Raw genomic sequence first — 14,349 nt, forward strand, 5'->3', positions numbered from 1 at the left:
CTCGGCAGAGAAATCAGACGAGGATGACGGCGACGACCTGCGAAGCGTCCTTAATTGACTGCAACTGCAAACATCAGAGAGAAAGACCGGCGCAATTTTTTCCTCTCTTTCTCTCTCTCTTGCTCGTGGCAGCAAGAGGAGGCTTTCGAGAAAGCAAGGCGGTGCGCGCAACACATGCGGAACCGCCCACGTATCATTTCTTCGTCCCACTCCTCTTTCGCGTTTCTTTCATCATCGAACTCAAATTAGAAAATCCTTTTGCATGTCGAAAATCGTACGAAATCGAGTAAGAATCATTTTGACAATTCCCAATAACTTTAACAATCCTGTATCTTTCTACAAGTACGCGGAAACATCGTGAATGATCGAAAACGTTATGGAAATATGGAATAAAAGAGTGGAAAGTAATGTAAGGCACTCGTTCTAATCTCGAAATCGAATAAATATTTATAGTAAATTTTGTCGCGTTAATGAAATTCGCGTAAAAGAAAAAGTAAGGAAATTCGTTGCTCGGGAGATGGGTTATTCGCAGTTATAGCACGGACACCTAATTAGCTAGAGGATCTCTAGGTCGGGGATAAGGTGTACCTTATCGACGTACCTTTTCGAATACGAGTTCTTTTCCTCGACGAGGTTTTCGTTGGCTCGCAAAACGATGATAACGAGCGATCGAAAGGAGGCGTACTCGAACGAAAATTTATCGGACTAAGCTGCTCTCTCTCTCTCTCTCTCTCTCTCTCTCTCTCTCTCTCTCTCTCTCTCTCTCTCTCTCTCTCCGTTGTGTAATTATCGATAATACGTTTCGTCGAGTATGCATTAGCTCGTTTCGTTATAACATGCGTATCTCCCGATAATTCGTACCGAATGAAATTCGATTCTGTCCGAAAAAATATATTGAAAAAATATATTGAAAAAATATGTTTGGAAAAAGATATGGGAAAACTGAGATTACGTAAGAGACAAACTTGATCCTATGAACAACGATATATAATACGTAGTTTTCGTATAGAGTCATTTGACGCTTGCACTAATTTTCAACTCTGGTATTTTAATGTCTCTGATATTGCAAGATCGAAATCATTAAGATTTTCATAAGGATTTAGTGTTATCGAACTCGTTTAAAAGTTTTTCGTAGCGAGAGAGATCGCTCACGGTTGTTCTTCGTACTGCGATAAGGAGCGTTTAGTGGCGCAGCGTCAACTACGTTGAATGGACCTATTGTGCGTACCATCCTCGTACTTTAACGCGTTTTATGTTTTTACGGCCTCTCTGTGGTTTATGTTCATGGGGAGAACGACGTCTGGCTTTTCCTTCGATACCCCTTACTCTACCTAAGCAATCTACGTACGTATTCTACGCGTTATCTTTTATCGTCTTATTTCATCATTTCGCCTCCGTAATGTTTTCTCTTACGTATTAAACCAAATAAGATATACCTAATTCTTTGATTTTATTCAACGTAACTCCTACACTGCGATCCAATCAGCGAGAGTTCTTTGCCTCAGTTACAAAGCTAACGTTCTCGACCGGTTACGGTCTATGGTTGCTCATATATCAAGATGTACCTTACAAGCCGATTAAACTTGAGCATAGTTAATTATAGAGTAAGCTTAATTAGTCGGGTCGACTTGTTAGTGCGAGTTAATTAAACGGCGTGTGCAGTTGTCAGTTCGTTGCCAGAGCTCCGAACTACCTATGTTTTACCTATGACGAAGAAACACGAAAGTGCTTGTTCTTTTTTTTCTTTGTTTTTTTTTTTCTTTTTTTTCTTTCTTTCATACGTAGATGATGCGACACACCATTAGATATAGGTAACCGGGGTTCGTCAAAAATTTATTTGTAGGATTACTTATTCGTATTCGGAGCACGATCGATATCGATATCGAATATCTTTCGTTCGAGTGACTCAATTCAATCAAGATTGTTACTAAGACGATACGCCTTAATAAAAACGCGATGCTGTGGCCTAGTAATACGGATCGTATTTTCGAACTTATCGATGAATCCGTGATTATCACGATTCGGTGGCGGCACCCCGATCAAACTTTACACCATCTAAACTCGAACGAGCGTAGGAAGATCTTTGTACCTATATCTTGGACGACTCGATTAATCTCGAAACCAGTTTCCGAAGGCATATAACCGCCTGCACACCCAAATTCTCCTCCCTAGTTCTGCTATTATATTAGTTTAATTTGACGAAGTAAGGTCATTCGTAATACGTGCACCGTAGAAGACGAATGTCCAAGATCGATCGCGATGTAATATGCCGAGGGCGTACAAATCGTTGTTATAATCCGGCCGGATACTTTTCCCATTAAGAAAACATTCCGCGTGAAAAACGTCTCCGTCGATTTCCGAGCCGATTATTCGTACGAGGCACGCCTAGAATATATTAATTGGAATAATTTAAGACGAACGTAAAATGGCCGAACGACGATACTCGTGAATGGTTTTAACGTATATATTTACTTAATCGTACATGACTTCTCCTATTATTAATTGGTAGTATTATAATCGAGTTCGGTTCGTCGATTTTACGTAGTTACGTACCTATATGTAATGAAAGCAGTTATCAATTTCTATAGATATTTACAATGGGAATCGGTCAGGCGTTTATTTTAGATAATATTTGTCGAGAGTAAAGAGCAGAAAAACACTTGGTGTCCCGTACGATTATTCCTCACTTTGATCGCTTAACCGTGACGCTCTTTGTAGGAATAGATCGAGGAACGTCGGCGAGCCGTAGGAGAAGCTCCGCCGAAACCGTCAATTTTCCGATATTCACGCTTTGACTCTTATCGAGTCTTTCGATGAAAACATTTCCTAAACTTTTTCTCAGCGAAGACTTAACGACGCTTTAATGTTACGTCTACCTAAAATATATTATTCCTTCTACTTTATAGCGTGCAACGTCGGCTGTAATTATCGAACGACTTCGAAACGAAGTTTCACGCGTTTTCGAACCCCCGAAGAGACGGAGAACAAAGCGGGCCGATATCGTCTCGAAAGTCAATTAACGCGGTGTCAAAATAACGAAGCATTTCGAGGAGAACGCTCGAAATTATTTTCTGCCAGTAGACCCTTCCGGAGGGCACGAATCGTAGAGGCCTTCAAAGGGTATTGTTTTACAATTTCGAAGGCTCAAGGGTAGGCTTTTATCGAAAGAAATGAGAGAGAGGCTAGTAGAGGGATAGGAAAACCAGGGATTTCTATCATATGGCGAGCGAGTACTTTTCCACTGTGGTATAGGTACACATAGCTTATGCTTATATATATATATATATTTTTTTTTTTTTTTTTTTTTTTTTATTGGAAATGAATCATCAACGAGGCCGTCACGTTCGTATCGCGAATTTCTATGGAGACAAGCACGTGGAGACTCGACGTGGGTTGACGTTGCAAAAAGACGAGCGATGATATTTATTCGTACGTAAGTACATATTCTCCTCATTAATAATAAGTCTCTCTCTCCCTCTTATACGCAGATACAGTTGTAAAATGGCAATTCGTATAACGTAATATGATGGGGGGAGGGGAGGAGCTCGATAGGAGAGGAGTTATCGTTCAAGACCTTTTTTCGTTTTATTTTTTTCCCCTTTTTTCCCCGAAAATAACAAACAAACAGCGGATATTATCGCCGAAAGGTTTATTTGCTTGCGCATGATCGTGATATATCGACGAGCTAAGCGATAACACTAGCTTAGGATATATGAAAATTTTATGGTGTTTATACGTTTCTTTCTCTGTTTAACAAACGCGAAACGTGCGCTATAACAATATCCCTTGGTTGCGCGTACGTTTACTCGATCCTTTTTAATTCTTGTCGTTCAAAATTGTCGCCTTTTGTCGCCTCGCATAAATATTTAATTCGAGTAATAACTTATACAAACTTTCATACGGATCTCGATAGCACTCGGCAACATCCACAATTGCAAATATTTTCCAGAACCAACGCATACTTAATTTGTGATATTGCGAACGGATTATTCTTGGAAAGTTTTCCAAGAAGCCTTGCAACGCGTCCGTATCTCATCTGTATTTTCTTCGAATGAATTTGTTTTTACTCAAACGTATTTCAAATTTACGTATATACGTTGCTCCTTTGAGAGCGTTGGGCGTTAGGCGTCTCGACGAGAGTGCATATCTAAGTACATCAAACGTCATTCGTCGATGATATAGACGTACCTAAGTGCTTACATAGAGACGAATGCATAGTCGAGTAGGCGATAGACCGTCGGCTTTTTTAGATTTACATATAGACGTCCTCTCAGCAACGTTCCTCGTGAGAGAAATTCATCGATGCTGAAAGATTCGGTTCGTTCGTCGAAAGCGCCTTTGTTCGAATTACTTTTTGAGAAATTTTATAGCTTTAATATCATCGAGAGATCTTATATATACATATATATATATATATATATATATATATATTTATTCGATCCTTTATTATATCGTATCCTCGAACGATATTTTAAGAGAAAGCAGCGGCTTTGCTTTTTTTTTTTTTTTCATTATTGAAAACGATTCGGCAAATAATTCACACTTTGTCGACACCGATAAAGGTGACAAAATCGGTCACCTTTATTTTCTCTGAAACTTTGATAGTACGGTTACTACATTCGTTATTCAATATCTCTGGAGAGTGTCTTTAACGAATTTATCGGCAAATATAGAATTCCACGTATAGGGGTCAACCGATATATGGGTTAAAGCGCGATTACGCGAGAACACGCGATCTCTTTATTATTAACAGAATCAAAATAATCGGTAGGCTCAACGAATTCGCGTGATTACAAAATGATGTCGATGTTTCGACGAGCGAGCGCTTTTACAAATATCATCTTAGTCGCATTTAGCGTTATATTATTAAGCGCGGCCGTGAGTATACATAAGGCCGCGGCATGTTAGTGTATGTTAGTTCGTGCAAATCGCAAAGATTAAAAGATAATCGTCGTGTACGTGTAGCTTTAGAAAATATTACGAATTACATGACAGAGATTTCCGCGTGATTCCGCTTTTAAACGACGATTAACCACTTTTCTTTCCTTTTACGAGAATACATCGAATAGCCTGATTTTTTTTTCCTTTCTTTCTTTCAACGGCTTTAAAAACGTTAGAAATTACCTTATTGAAAACTCATCTTTATTCAGCCTTTAAAGTTCACGATGTCACCGGGGCATCTCCTTTTCTTTATTATATATTTCTAAGTTGTTCGTCAAAAAGACAAAGAAAAAAAAAAACAAAGAAGACAGAGAAATGCTTATAGGATGTATGTATCCTCTTTAGTTTTCTTTTTAGGAGATCCCGTTTTAAATAAGAATTAAAATAAGAATTTCCGCCGATGCTTCTTTGATACTCCTTACAAGTTTCTTTTATCTCTCGTCACGTTTCCGAGCGCTCTTCGAGAAGATCGAGAAAAAATTATTTTCCTTTCGTCATTACGTCACGAAAGATAATTTCGCCGACGAGCTTCCTCGCTCTCTTGTTATATCCCAGTTCATTCGGTTTTACATAGTATATTTCAATACTTTTAAAATTCGTTTCATCGCGGCTACTGGAAAACGCGCGACTCTTCCGACAACGACGTGCATTTGTCCTCACGATTATCATTACGATATTTTATTTAATCGTAACGATACGTAAGAACCAATGGTATATTTTATCTCTTGTAATTTTACGACCGGTTGAATGTATGTGCTTAGAAAGATCGCTTTGAAGAGACAAAAAACAACCTCTGCCCTTTTCTCCCTCTCGTGTGCCCTATTCAAAACTTTTCAACCGTTTTTCATTGTTTGGAAGAACGATACTACTCACTCACCGTTCTCTACTACGTTAAACTTGATGCTAAGTGAGTGGAAGACCTAGGAGAATTTCATTCCCCCTAGAGACGAGCAAGTAAAACTTTGTGTACCGACTAAATATGCCTGGGCTTTATTAAATCCTCTCGTGATTTCATTTCGTCCACTACCACCCGATGGGAAACATCAAAACGGACCGAGAGGGAGAGAGAGAAATAGAGTGTTCCACCTCTGTATTTTAACCGTACATATCTTTAAACATGTAAGTCGATAAAATGACAATTAAATTTACGATAATTTTACGCGTTCTCATTACTACGTTAAATATGTCTACCGTTTATTCATTGCATTGCATTACAAGTTGATAAAATTCCAATTACATATACATATATGTATATATATGTATATGCAAGATAAGAATAGAGACCTATTTAATAACATTAGCGAAAAGTTTCGAGGAGCTTTCAAATTACTACTCGGAGAGTAGTTTAATCTTTATGAAACAATGCCTATGCACGTTCGTCTTATTTTACTCGAACGATCGTTTGCTTTTGCATCTTGCTTGCAACAGCCTCTCATTACCGATTCACTCTCTTGCTTCCGGCTATTCTACCGATCCTGATTGTCAAATTCGTGACACGTATTCATCTCAAATACGCTTGCATTTTAATACTCTAGTGTCCATTTATACACGCACGTATTCTCTCTCTCCCTCTAAAACGATGTAAAAAGGTTGACACGTTCTAGATAGCTCTATTTCGTATGAATCGCTTGGAAAGGTAAGACCGAATAAAAAGTTCAATCTCATTCTCGAGGAGTAACGAAGTACGAGGAGACGATATGTGCACGGGGAAAGTAAAGTTTTGTCTCTAGCCCTCGAAGAGATATGGCGCTTAGCCGGGACTTTTCTTGGTCCCGAGAGAACGTCTTCGAGCTTTGCTTTTTTTGCCCTTTCGTTTCTCGTTGGAAATTTCGCACAGGAGAACGATATCTGACGGAACGGTAACCGCCTGCAACAAGGTTAAAATCTTCCGACATTGTTAATGCAGGCCCTCGCCTGGCCTTATTTTTACTTTCTCTCTCTCTCTCTCCCTCTCTCTCTCTCTCTCTCTCTCTCTCTCTCTCTCTCTCCTTAGGGAGATGTGATGACGTACCGCCGTATTGGAAGAAATGGGAAATAGGTGGTGGCGTCGTGCTCAAAAGTCGGCTTCGAAGCACTCGCACAAGGATTAGGGGGCTCCGGCGAATTCGCGTAGTTACGTGAACTGAAAAAGCTTGAGCTTAGGAGGACATTGCTGGTGCGAAAAAAGAAAAGAGGCGGAGAAACGTTAATCTCGTTCGTAAGGTACGAAGGCTAGGCAATTATCTTTTCCAAGTAAAAAATATAATACATAATCCTTTAATCCGTAGGAATAGTGAAACTTTCTCTTGCACTATCTTAATAATACCTTTCGCGAGCCTTTTTAATTATCGAATTAATTTTTTCTTTTCGTGTAAATATGGTAAAAAGAAAAAGAGCAAAAAAAACCCAAAGACGATTTCTCGTACGATTATCGTTACGAGAGGAGGATTATAAATTTGTTTGTTTTCGAGCAAGTATCTCGTTAAACATTTAGGTACAACTTTTACAGCTCGTTCGCGGTAACATCTGCTAGGCCAAAAGAGACTAAGCAAACGGTTCCTTTGTGTACACAGCACGTGCGCACGAGACGCATTAAATGCCGTCCGAGTAGACTTGAAAATTTCGTAAGCGGAAGCTCGTAAAGCAGACGCGATAAAGAGAGAGAAAGAAAGGATGAAAAGGAGAAACGTTTTATCTTGGTTTAATTCGGATACCCTTCCTTTCTTTCTTCGTCGCTATCGTATTATTTTACGATATCTCATAAGGGATAATATCGATTAAGCGTTGGCATTATTGAACGCGTTGCTCGATATAATATAAGGCTAATCAATGGGAGCAAAGCTGGGCTGTTCGTTAATCTTTTTTCGTATCGATAAACGAAACGATAATTTGCATCGCGGAAAAGCGAATGAAAGGATCGCGATGGTATAAACGAATATGGGAATAAAAATGAAAAAAATGCAAATTTAAATCCATGCACGTAGAGCTAGGTAGATGTACCCATCTATAAGGATTTTTCTCTTTCCGCGCGCGTTCCTTATCGAGAATTATCAGCGGAAAAGATTGCGAATAATCGTTCGACAAGTACTGTCCACTGTTTTTGTGGGAAATGCGAGATTATATAGGCCATTTGGTATAATCAGGCCGATGTTGCTTAATTATTTCAGCTTAATTATTTCGATCCAATTACGAGCACATAGAGTCCGTTCGGTACAGAATTCTTCTTTCTTCTTCTCTCCCATCCTCTCTTTTTTCCTTTCATTCCAATCGTTGGACTTTAAACGAAGAGCAAAGTGTCGAAAGAGTGGTAATAAAATTCTCCTCGAACTTTACTACTTTTCGATCCGTCGCTCTTTCCAAAGTACGATCGTTTCTCTTTTTAACGTTATCGAAAAGAATGTCGTTCAAAACTGATCGAAGATATAAGTTGGAAACTGGATAATGGTTACTTAAGTTTCTATGTATAGAGCTCGGTTAAGCCGATACAGCAGAGGGTCCGATCAATATCGGAGCGGGTCGCGTCGAGTTGAAGTATATGTGTTTGTGTGTGTGTGTGTGTGTGTGTGCTTCGTTGCAACCTGGATCGCATTTTCCTTCGAACGATCCAACGAAAACAATCCGTCGAATTCTCCTAACGTTTGCATTTCCGCGAGAGAAAGATTTTTCGTTAACGGGTTAAAATCCTTCCAGGTTCGTACTTGGATTCGATACGTACTTAAACATTTTTTTAATAATTCGTTTTCCCGAACGGAAAGATTTAAAAGGGTGGCGACGGGAACGCCTTGAGATCAATTTAAATTTAGATCCTAAGGAAGAGATGATGCTTGCAGCGTCGGAACGCCCGGAGATTCATTTTAAACATTCATTCGTCTCGTTTTGATATCGCGAGGCTGACGTCACTGTTTATAACTTCAGAAATAACTGTCAGCGTGAAATCTTAGACCTTTTTTTCCCTTTCGATCGGTCTTTGGATTCACGTTCGAGCACAAGGCTGCTTTGTGCGTGCGATTAAATGAATGAATGAATGAGCGAACGAACGAACGACGTTTTCTTTTATTATTATTCTTCGACATCCGGATTTCAATTCGATCGGAATGCAGTGGGTTCCGATCCCTTTTGAAAAATGCATCCGCGTTTGAAGCGTTCTAAGGAAAAGAGAAAAAAACAGGCAGCTAGACGTATAAACTCGAGTTGCTTGTTGAATTCTACGGTGGATTGATTAAGCGTCGTCAAGTGTCGTCCAATTCGGACATTTGCGAACTCGAAATATAACCATCTCTCCGTATTATATATATGAAAAATAAATGGGCCGTTAAATCGTCGAAAAGTGCTTTAACATATCCCATATTCTGGTTTTTGATGGGTGTTATGCAAATCGTTACGGAGCCCGCTACGACCAAATGCACGTTAATTCAGTTCTCATCGAGAGACATCCACTCTCTCTCTCTCTCTCTCTCTCTCTCTCTCTCTCTCTCTCTGAAAGGATAATTTACCAAATATCACGTATTGATATAGAAGTGATTTAGAAAAAACGATAATAAAATATTTGACGGATTTTAACGAAAATTTGATCCCCTCGCCAAGCCGCGTCGTCATTGTCCGCTCCAAAATTTTCACTCGGTGACTTGTCAGTCGTCGTTTATTTTCCGAACATCGAACTCGAACCGCGTTCGCGAATCAAATCGCTATCTCTATTTTATATCTGCTATAGATATTAACGAATAGGATGTATGACTGATTGTGAGAGACTAGAACGATCTTTGGGGAAATAATGAATTTGCGTTGGAACGTGAGAATAGAGAAATCGAATCGTTTGTAAATATTCTAATGTTTATCTTGCGCGGAATATTAGCTTGCAGTTGCGGATGCGAGAGAAGCTTTGCAATTTTTTTCCACTTTTTCCAATTTCCTTCGAAAAATTTCATTTATAAATCAGACGAACGCGATATCTTTTATTTGCTCTTTTATTTACCTCGATTAATCGTCGCCCCTTATCGCCGAACGTGAATATTCTTGCTTTTTTTCTTTTTCTCTATTTCATTAATGCTTATTGTTATTCTTACGTTATTCGTTACAATATTCGTTACGACGTTTCTTTCGATTTACGCCAGAGAATTCGAAATGAAATCTTATAGGAAAAATCGAGAGATACAATGGTAAAGAAATAATGTAAATGTAAATATCGTAAAGCGTGATCTAAGCGTGGTTCCTTCGAGGATCGGTGGTTTTTCAACGATCCTATGTCAAATGTAATTACGCTTGATCGGTCGCCGCACTAAATTTTAGACCAAGTTTGACATAGCGTAACGTCGATTATGACGGCCGCGTGGACAGACGAGAGGGAGGGGGGGACATAGATATTGATGGATGGACAGATCATCCATTGCCACCGTCAAGCACTCCTCCATAGAACGTTTTATAATTCGATACCATCTTTCTTTCTTTCTTTCTTTCCTTCCTTCCTTCCTTCTTTCTTTTTCACACCCGGTTTCTATAAGAATATTAAGAACGTGTCCCAACTGTGTGAACTCTTTTAGAACGGATGTCGCACGATTGGTCTACATCCATAGAAAATCGGTAGTAGATACGAGAGTAGGCGATATAAGAAACATTATTGTGGAAGGACAAAATGCTTTTGGTTCTTATCGATCCCTTTTATAGTACATTATCGATCGTGTAAGCCTCAAAGCCAACACTTCCGTTCGGCGCCTCCAAGTCTGCGAGACATCCGACCAATTCTACATTCTATTCGTGTAACCTCGCGAGAAGAACGATCGTCGTAGAGCCTCTCGTGCACGTCTTTCGTATATCCTTTTATCAGTCAACTAACGTTTCGGTGTGAATATTAAGTAAAGATTTTCACTTGTTTACTTTTACTACATTATAGGCCGCATTTAAAATTTCTTCGAAAGATAAATGTTTCGAGTCCATTGTTAATTTATAAGAAACAAATAATATGAGCATTTTTGGATGCTTAGAAATCACCCGAGTTTGGCCCCTATCTCCTTTCGCTAACCATCTGTATTTATCATCCGGTATATTAACGAATTTTATTTACAGAACGGACAACGTTTATGCATCATATTACTCGGAAGCCGAACCGAGGCGTCCAATGACATCATCCTCCTCTTCGATATTCCACCCGCATCGTTCGTTCTTATATGAGGGAATACGATGATGTATTCTCGCACGCGTACAAGTCTATCTCGTAGAGAACGATGCTCGACATTCCTAACCGAAAACGTAATGCTGTTGTATTATATTGGCTCGTTATGCACTCGTATTTAAAAGTTCGTGCTTTTGACAAGAAGAAACCAAAATGCGATTGTTCTGCCTACGTACGAGCATCGTAACGGATCTTGGATAGCTTATTCTTCAACGACTTATTTCCCGAATCAATCTTCCTTCTTCTCAATCTGCTGGTGGTTCTATCGTAATTTCTTCTCTATTTCTTCTTTGCGTTCTTCTCGTACCGTAACGACTCGTACCGTCGTTTGAATCAGCCGACGATAGAAAAACTGCGAACGAAGGGGTGATACGGTTCGTTCTCTCAAACTTTTTCATAAGAGCATCATCAACGCCATTCCTTTTCGATACGATTATAATATTGAATGAATGAAGCAACTGATAGAAATTGTCGAAGCTATTTTTATCGACACGACGACGCGATGATAAATGTATTATTTCGATAAAATAGCTTACTCGATTGACTGTTGTATTGCTCTTTAAATGGTTCTTTCCCCCACCCCCCCACCCCCCACCCTCCCTCCCCTTTTAAATATCTCGAATTATTCCATATCGTATTAAGTAGTAATAATAATTTACAGGTGTAGCAGCATGGTATGATACAAGCGAGCCTGAAGATTCTCCCCCAAAAAGAATGATGAAGCCTCATATCCTGACGTACCTGGTCCTCCTCCTCCTCCTGCCTCTAGTGCTGGGATATAACTTGCAAGAGGACGATCTGGTCTTTGACGACATCGGCGAGGAAAGTAGCAGCACTCCCTCGATCGAGAGGCACATCGCCGATCGTAGTAGAAACGTAGTGGAACACGATCGACGATTGACGAAAGATACAAAGAGACATCATCGAGTCGAGAGATTGTGGGATATACCGGATGTCGTCGTTCCAGTCGGTCACATTTTCAAATTAAGGATCACGAGACAAGCTTTCGGTGGTAGCGTAGAACGTTACGAGGTGAGTGACTCGCATCGCCTTACTCGCACAGGTGATATCTTTCTTTCTTCCTCAATATATATCTGGACAAGTGCCAAACTCTCTCTCTCTCTTGAGTACCGATGGTCGTTTCAACGTCAAAAGTTTACTTACTCGCTCCAATCGTTCTCTCTCTCTCTACGGGAGAACGGCCAACAATCCGAATGAGTCCTGTTTGCTATCCAATTTGCGATCTTTGTCCCTTGAAATCTTCGATTTCACTTTGGCAAAGATATATCGAATCGAATTCATCACGATTTTCAGATACACGAGGCAAATGGACAGAGCCTGTCCCGTTGGTTGTACTGGGACGATGCCGCTTCCACTCTTCTTGGTGTCCCATCGAAGAAAGATGCCGGTAATCATCATTTAATCGTCAAGGCTATCGGGAAACACGGCGACAACGCCAAAGACGCTTTCGTCGTGCAGGTAGTTCCGGAGAAACGCGAGGAGGTCAAGCACAAAGACGGCAAGGTAAAATTAAAGTTTGTCATTTTCGACAAATTATATATCGCTACATAAAGGGATCAGAGAAACGTCGTTATATTTGAAACATATCGTGGAAAACTGAGTGATTTTTCCTATCGATTAACTCTCAGTCTTTATCGATTTTGTTAACCGTGTGTCGGGCACTCCTCCACGTGGTTGCCTCCGGCTTCAGAAGAAAATATTTTCTTGGCAACGTTTCAAGCGTTTTACGTCCAGCTCGCACACGTAACAGGTACCCATTCGCCAGTTTCTAGGTCAAGTTTCGAAGCCGAACGAAAGATAAAATGAATGATATGCTTTTAAGGCGAATTCGGCCACCGGATAACTTGGTTTCGTTCGATCGATTAAAATTAATGCTCTAGTTAAACTTAAACCGACGTCGAGTGAACCTCTTACACTCCGATTACATTTGTTTATTTGGATATTATCTTTCTTTATTTATCGATTTTTAATCTCAATAAATAAATTATGCCTGTCAAATGATTTTTTACCTAGCAATTTTCATCATCCTTTATGCTATTAGATAGATTAAAGAGATAAATAATTTGAAAGGAAAACGGTGTAACTAATTGTTTAATGTTTAAATTTCGAAAAGCCATTATATATACACGATATATATTGACGTTAAAAGCTCCATGTCGTTGATTTGTCGTTGCGATTTATTGCTATATTTCAATCTCATAAAGAAATTAGTTTCGTAGACGGTAACTGATTGATGCCAATTGATATTGTCATGCGTCACCGACGTACGAGTAAGCTTCCAAGTATCCAACGACCCTATTAATACTTCAGGTTTGCAACGGTCGTATAAACGAAATGCGAGGATATTAAAACGATTATTCTCATTTTAGAGTCACTGTAAGGAAGGAGAGGACCAGACGCTGCTAACGATCTTTCTGGATGTCAAGTTCGAGAATCTCACACCGTCCGTTAAAGTAAACGCGATCGAGAATCTTGCTGGATTTTTGGGACTCCACACGGTTAGTATTCTTTTATCCTCTATAATACACATACAGGTGTTATATGTACGTCCTTCACTATCTCTTTTTCAGAGTGCATTCTCTATGCACCCGCAAAGCGCTAAGGAAACTTTGAACCCCGATTCTCTGGTTATATTTACCGGCCCTGGGAATGTTAAATATCGTACCGAGAGGCATCTGACGGCTATCCAATGGCAGGTAAATGAATGTATTCTAAATGATTGTTCTAGTTTCTTTTATGTATAAATTTTATATATATATATATATATATATATATATATATATATATATATAGACTATAAATAAAGAGACTTTTGGTGACTGCAGGTTGGGTGCGACGGTCACTTATGGAGGCACCAGACGAATTTGGTCAAACAGCTGCGAGATCAGGCGAAAGATGGGACACTAGCGGAGGTTCTTCAACTTCCTGTACTATTGTGGCGCGTAAAGACTGACTCGACCTTTCTATCTAGAAGCCGTAGAGAAGCCGGATCTGGTGATTTCGACGCCGACGATTACGAGGGTTACGATTATGACGACGATGAATATGGCGAGGACGAGGACGGTGGCGATGATAACGAAGCGATCACGGAACCACCGTTGCAACCGTCTTTCGTGCCTAACGTAAACTCGAGAGGAAACACCGAATGGTTGGAACATCCGCATAGGCATCATCATGGAGAAGAAACATTGGATTTGGGCGTACGAAATAATTCATAGAGCCTGGCTATATTTGAATTATCC

At 39.7% G+C, this 14,349-nt stretch overlaps 1 protein-coding gene across 5 annotated transcripts in view; it reads left to right on the forward strand.

Moving 5' to 3' along the window:
• LOC124432246 (dystroglycan 1-like) overlaps nucleotides 1–14,349 on the forward strand; it is a 49,625-nt gene that overhangs the window by 26,741 nt on the left and 8,535 nt on the right. For all 5 annotated transcript variants that reach the window (XM_046980987.1, XM_046980986.1, XM_046980990.1 and 2 more), the window contains exons 2-6: nucleotides 11,748–12,118; nucleotides 12,401–12,610; nucleotides 13,477–13,605; nucleotides 13,678–13,803; nucleotides 13,933–14,307. In XM_046980987.1, the coding sequence (XP_046836943.1) occupies nucleotides 11,801–12,118; nucleotides 12,401–12,610; nucleotides 13,477–13,605; nucleotides 13,678–13,803; nucleotides 13,933–14,307 (1,158 nt within the window). In that variant the 5' untranslated portion in view covers nucleotides 11,748–11,800. The remainder of the gene's footprint in view (nucleotides 1–11,747; nucleotides 12,119–12,400; nucleotides 12,611–13,476; nucleotides 13,606–13,677; nucleotides 13,804–13,932; nucleotides 14,308–14,349) is intronic.

The sequence above is a fragment of the Vespa crabro genome, chromosome 24, assembly GCF_910589235.1.
Source record: "Vespa crabro chromosome 24, iyVesCrab1.2, whole genome shotgun sequence".
Taxonomy (NCBI): domain Eukaryota; kingdom Metazoa; phylum Arthropoda; class Insecta; order Hymenoptera; family Vespidae; genus Vespa; species Vespa crabro.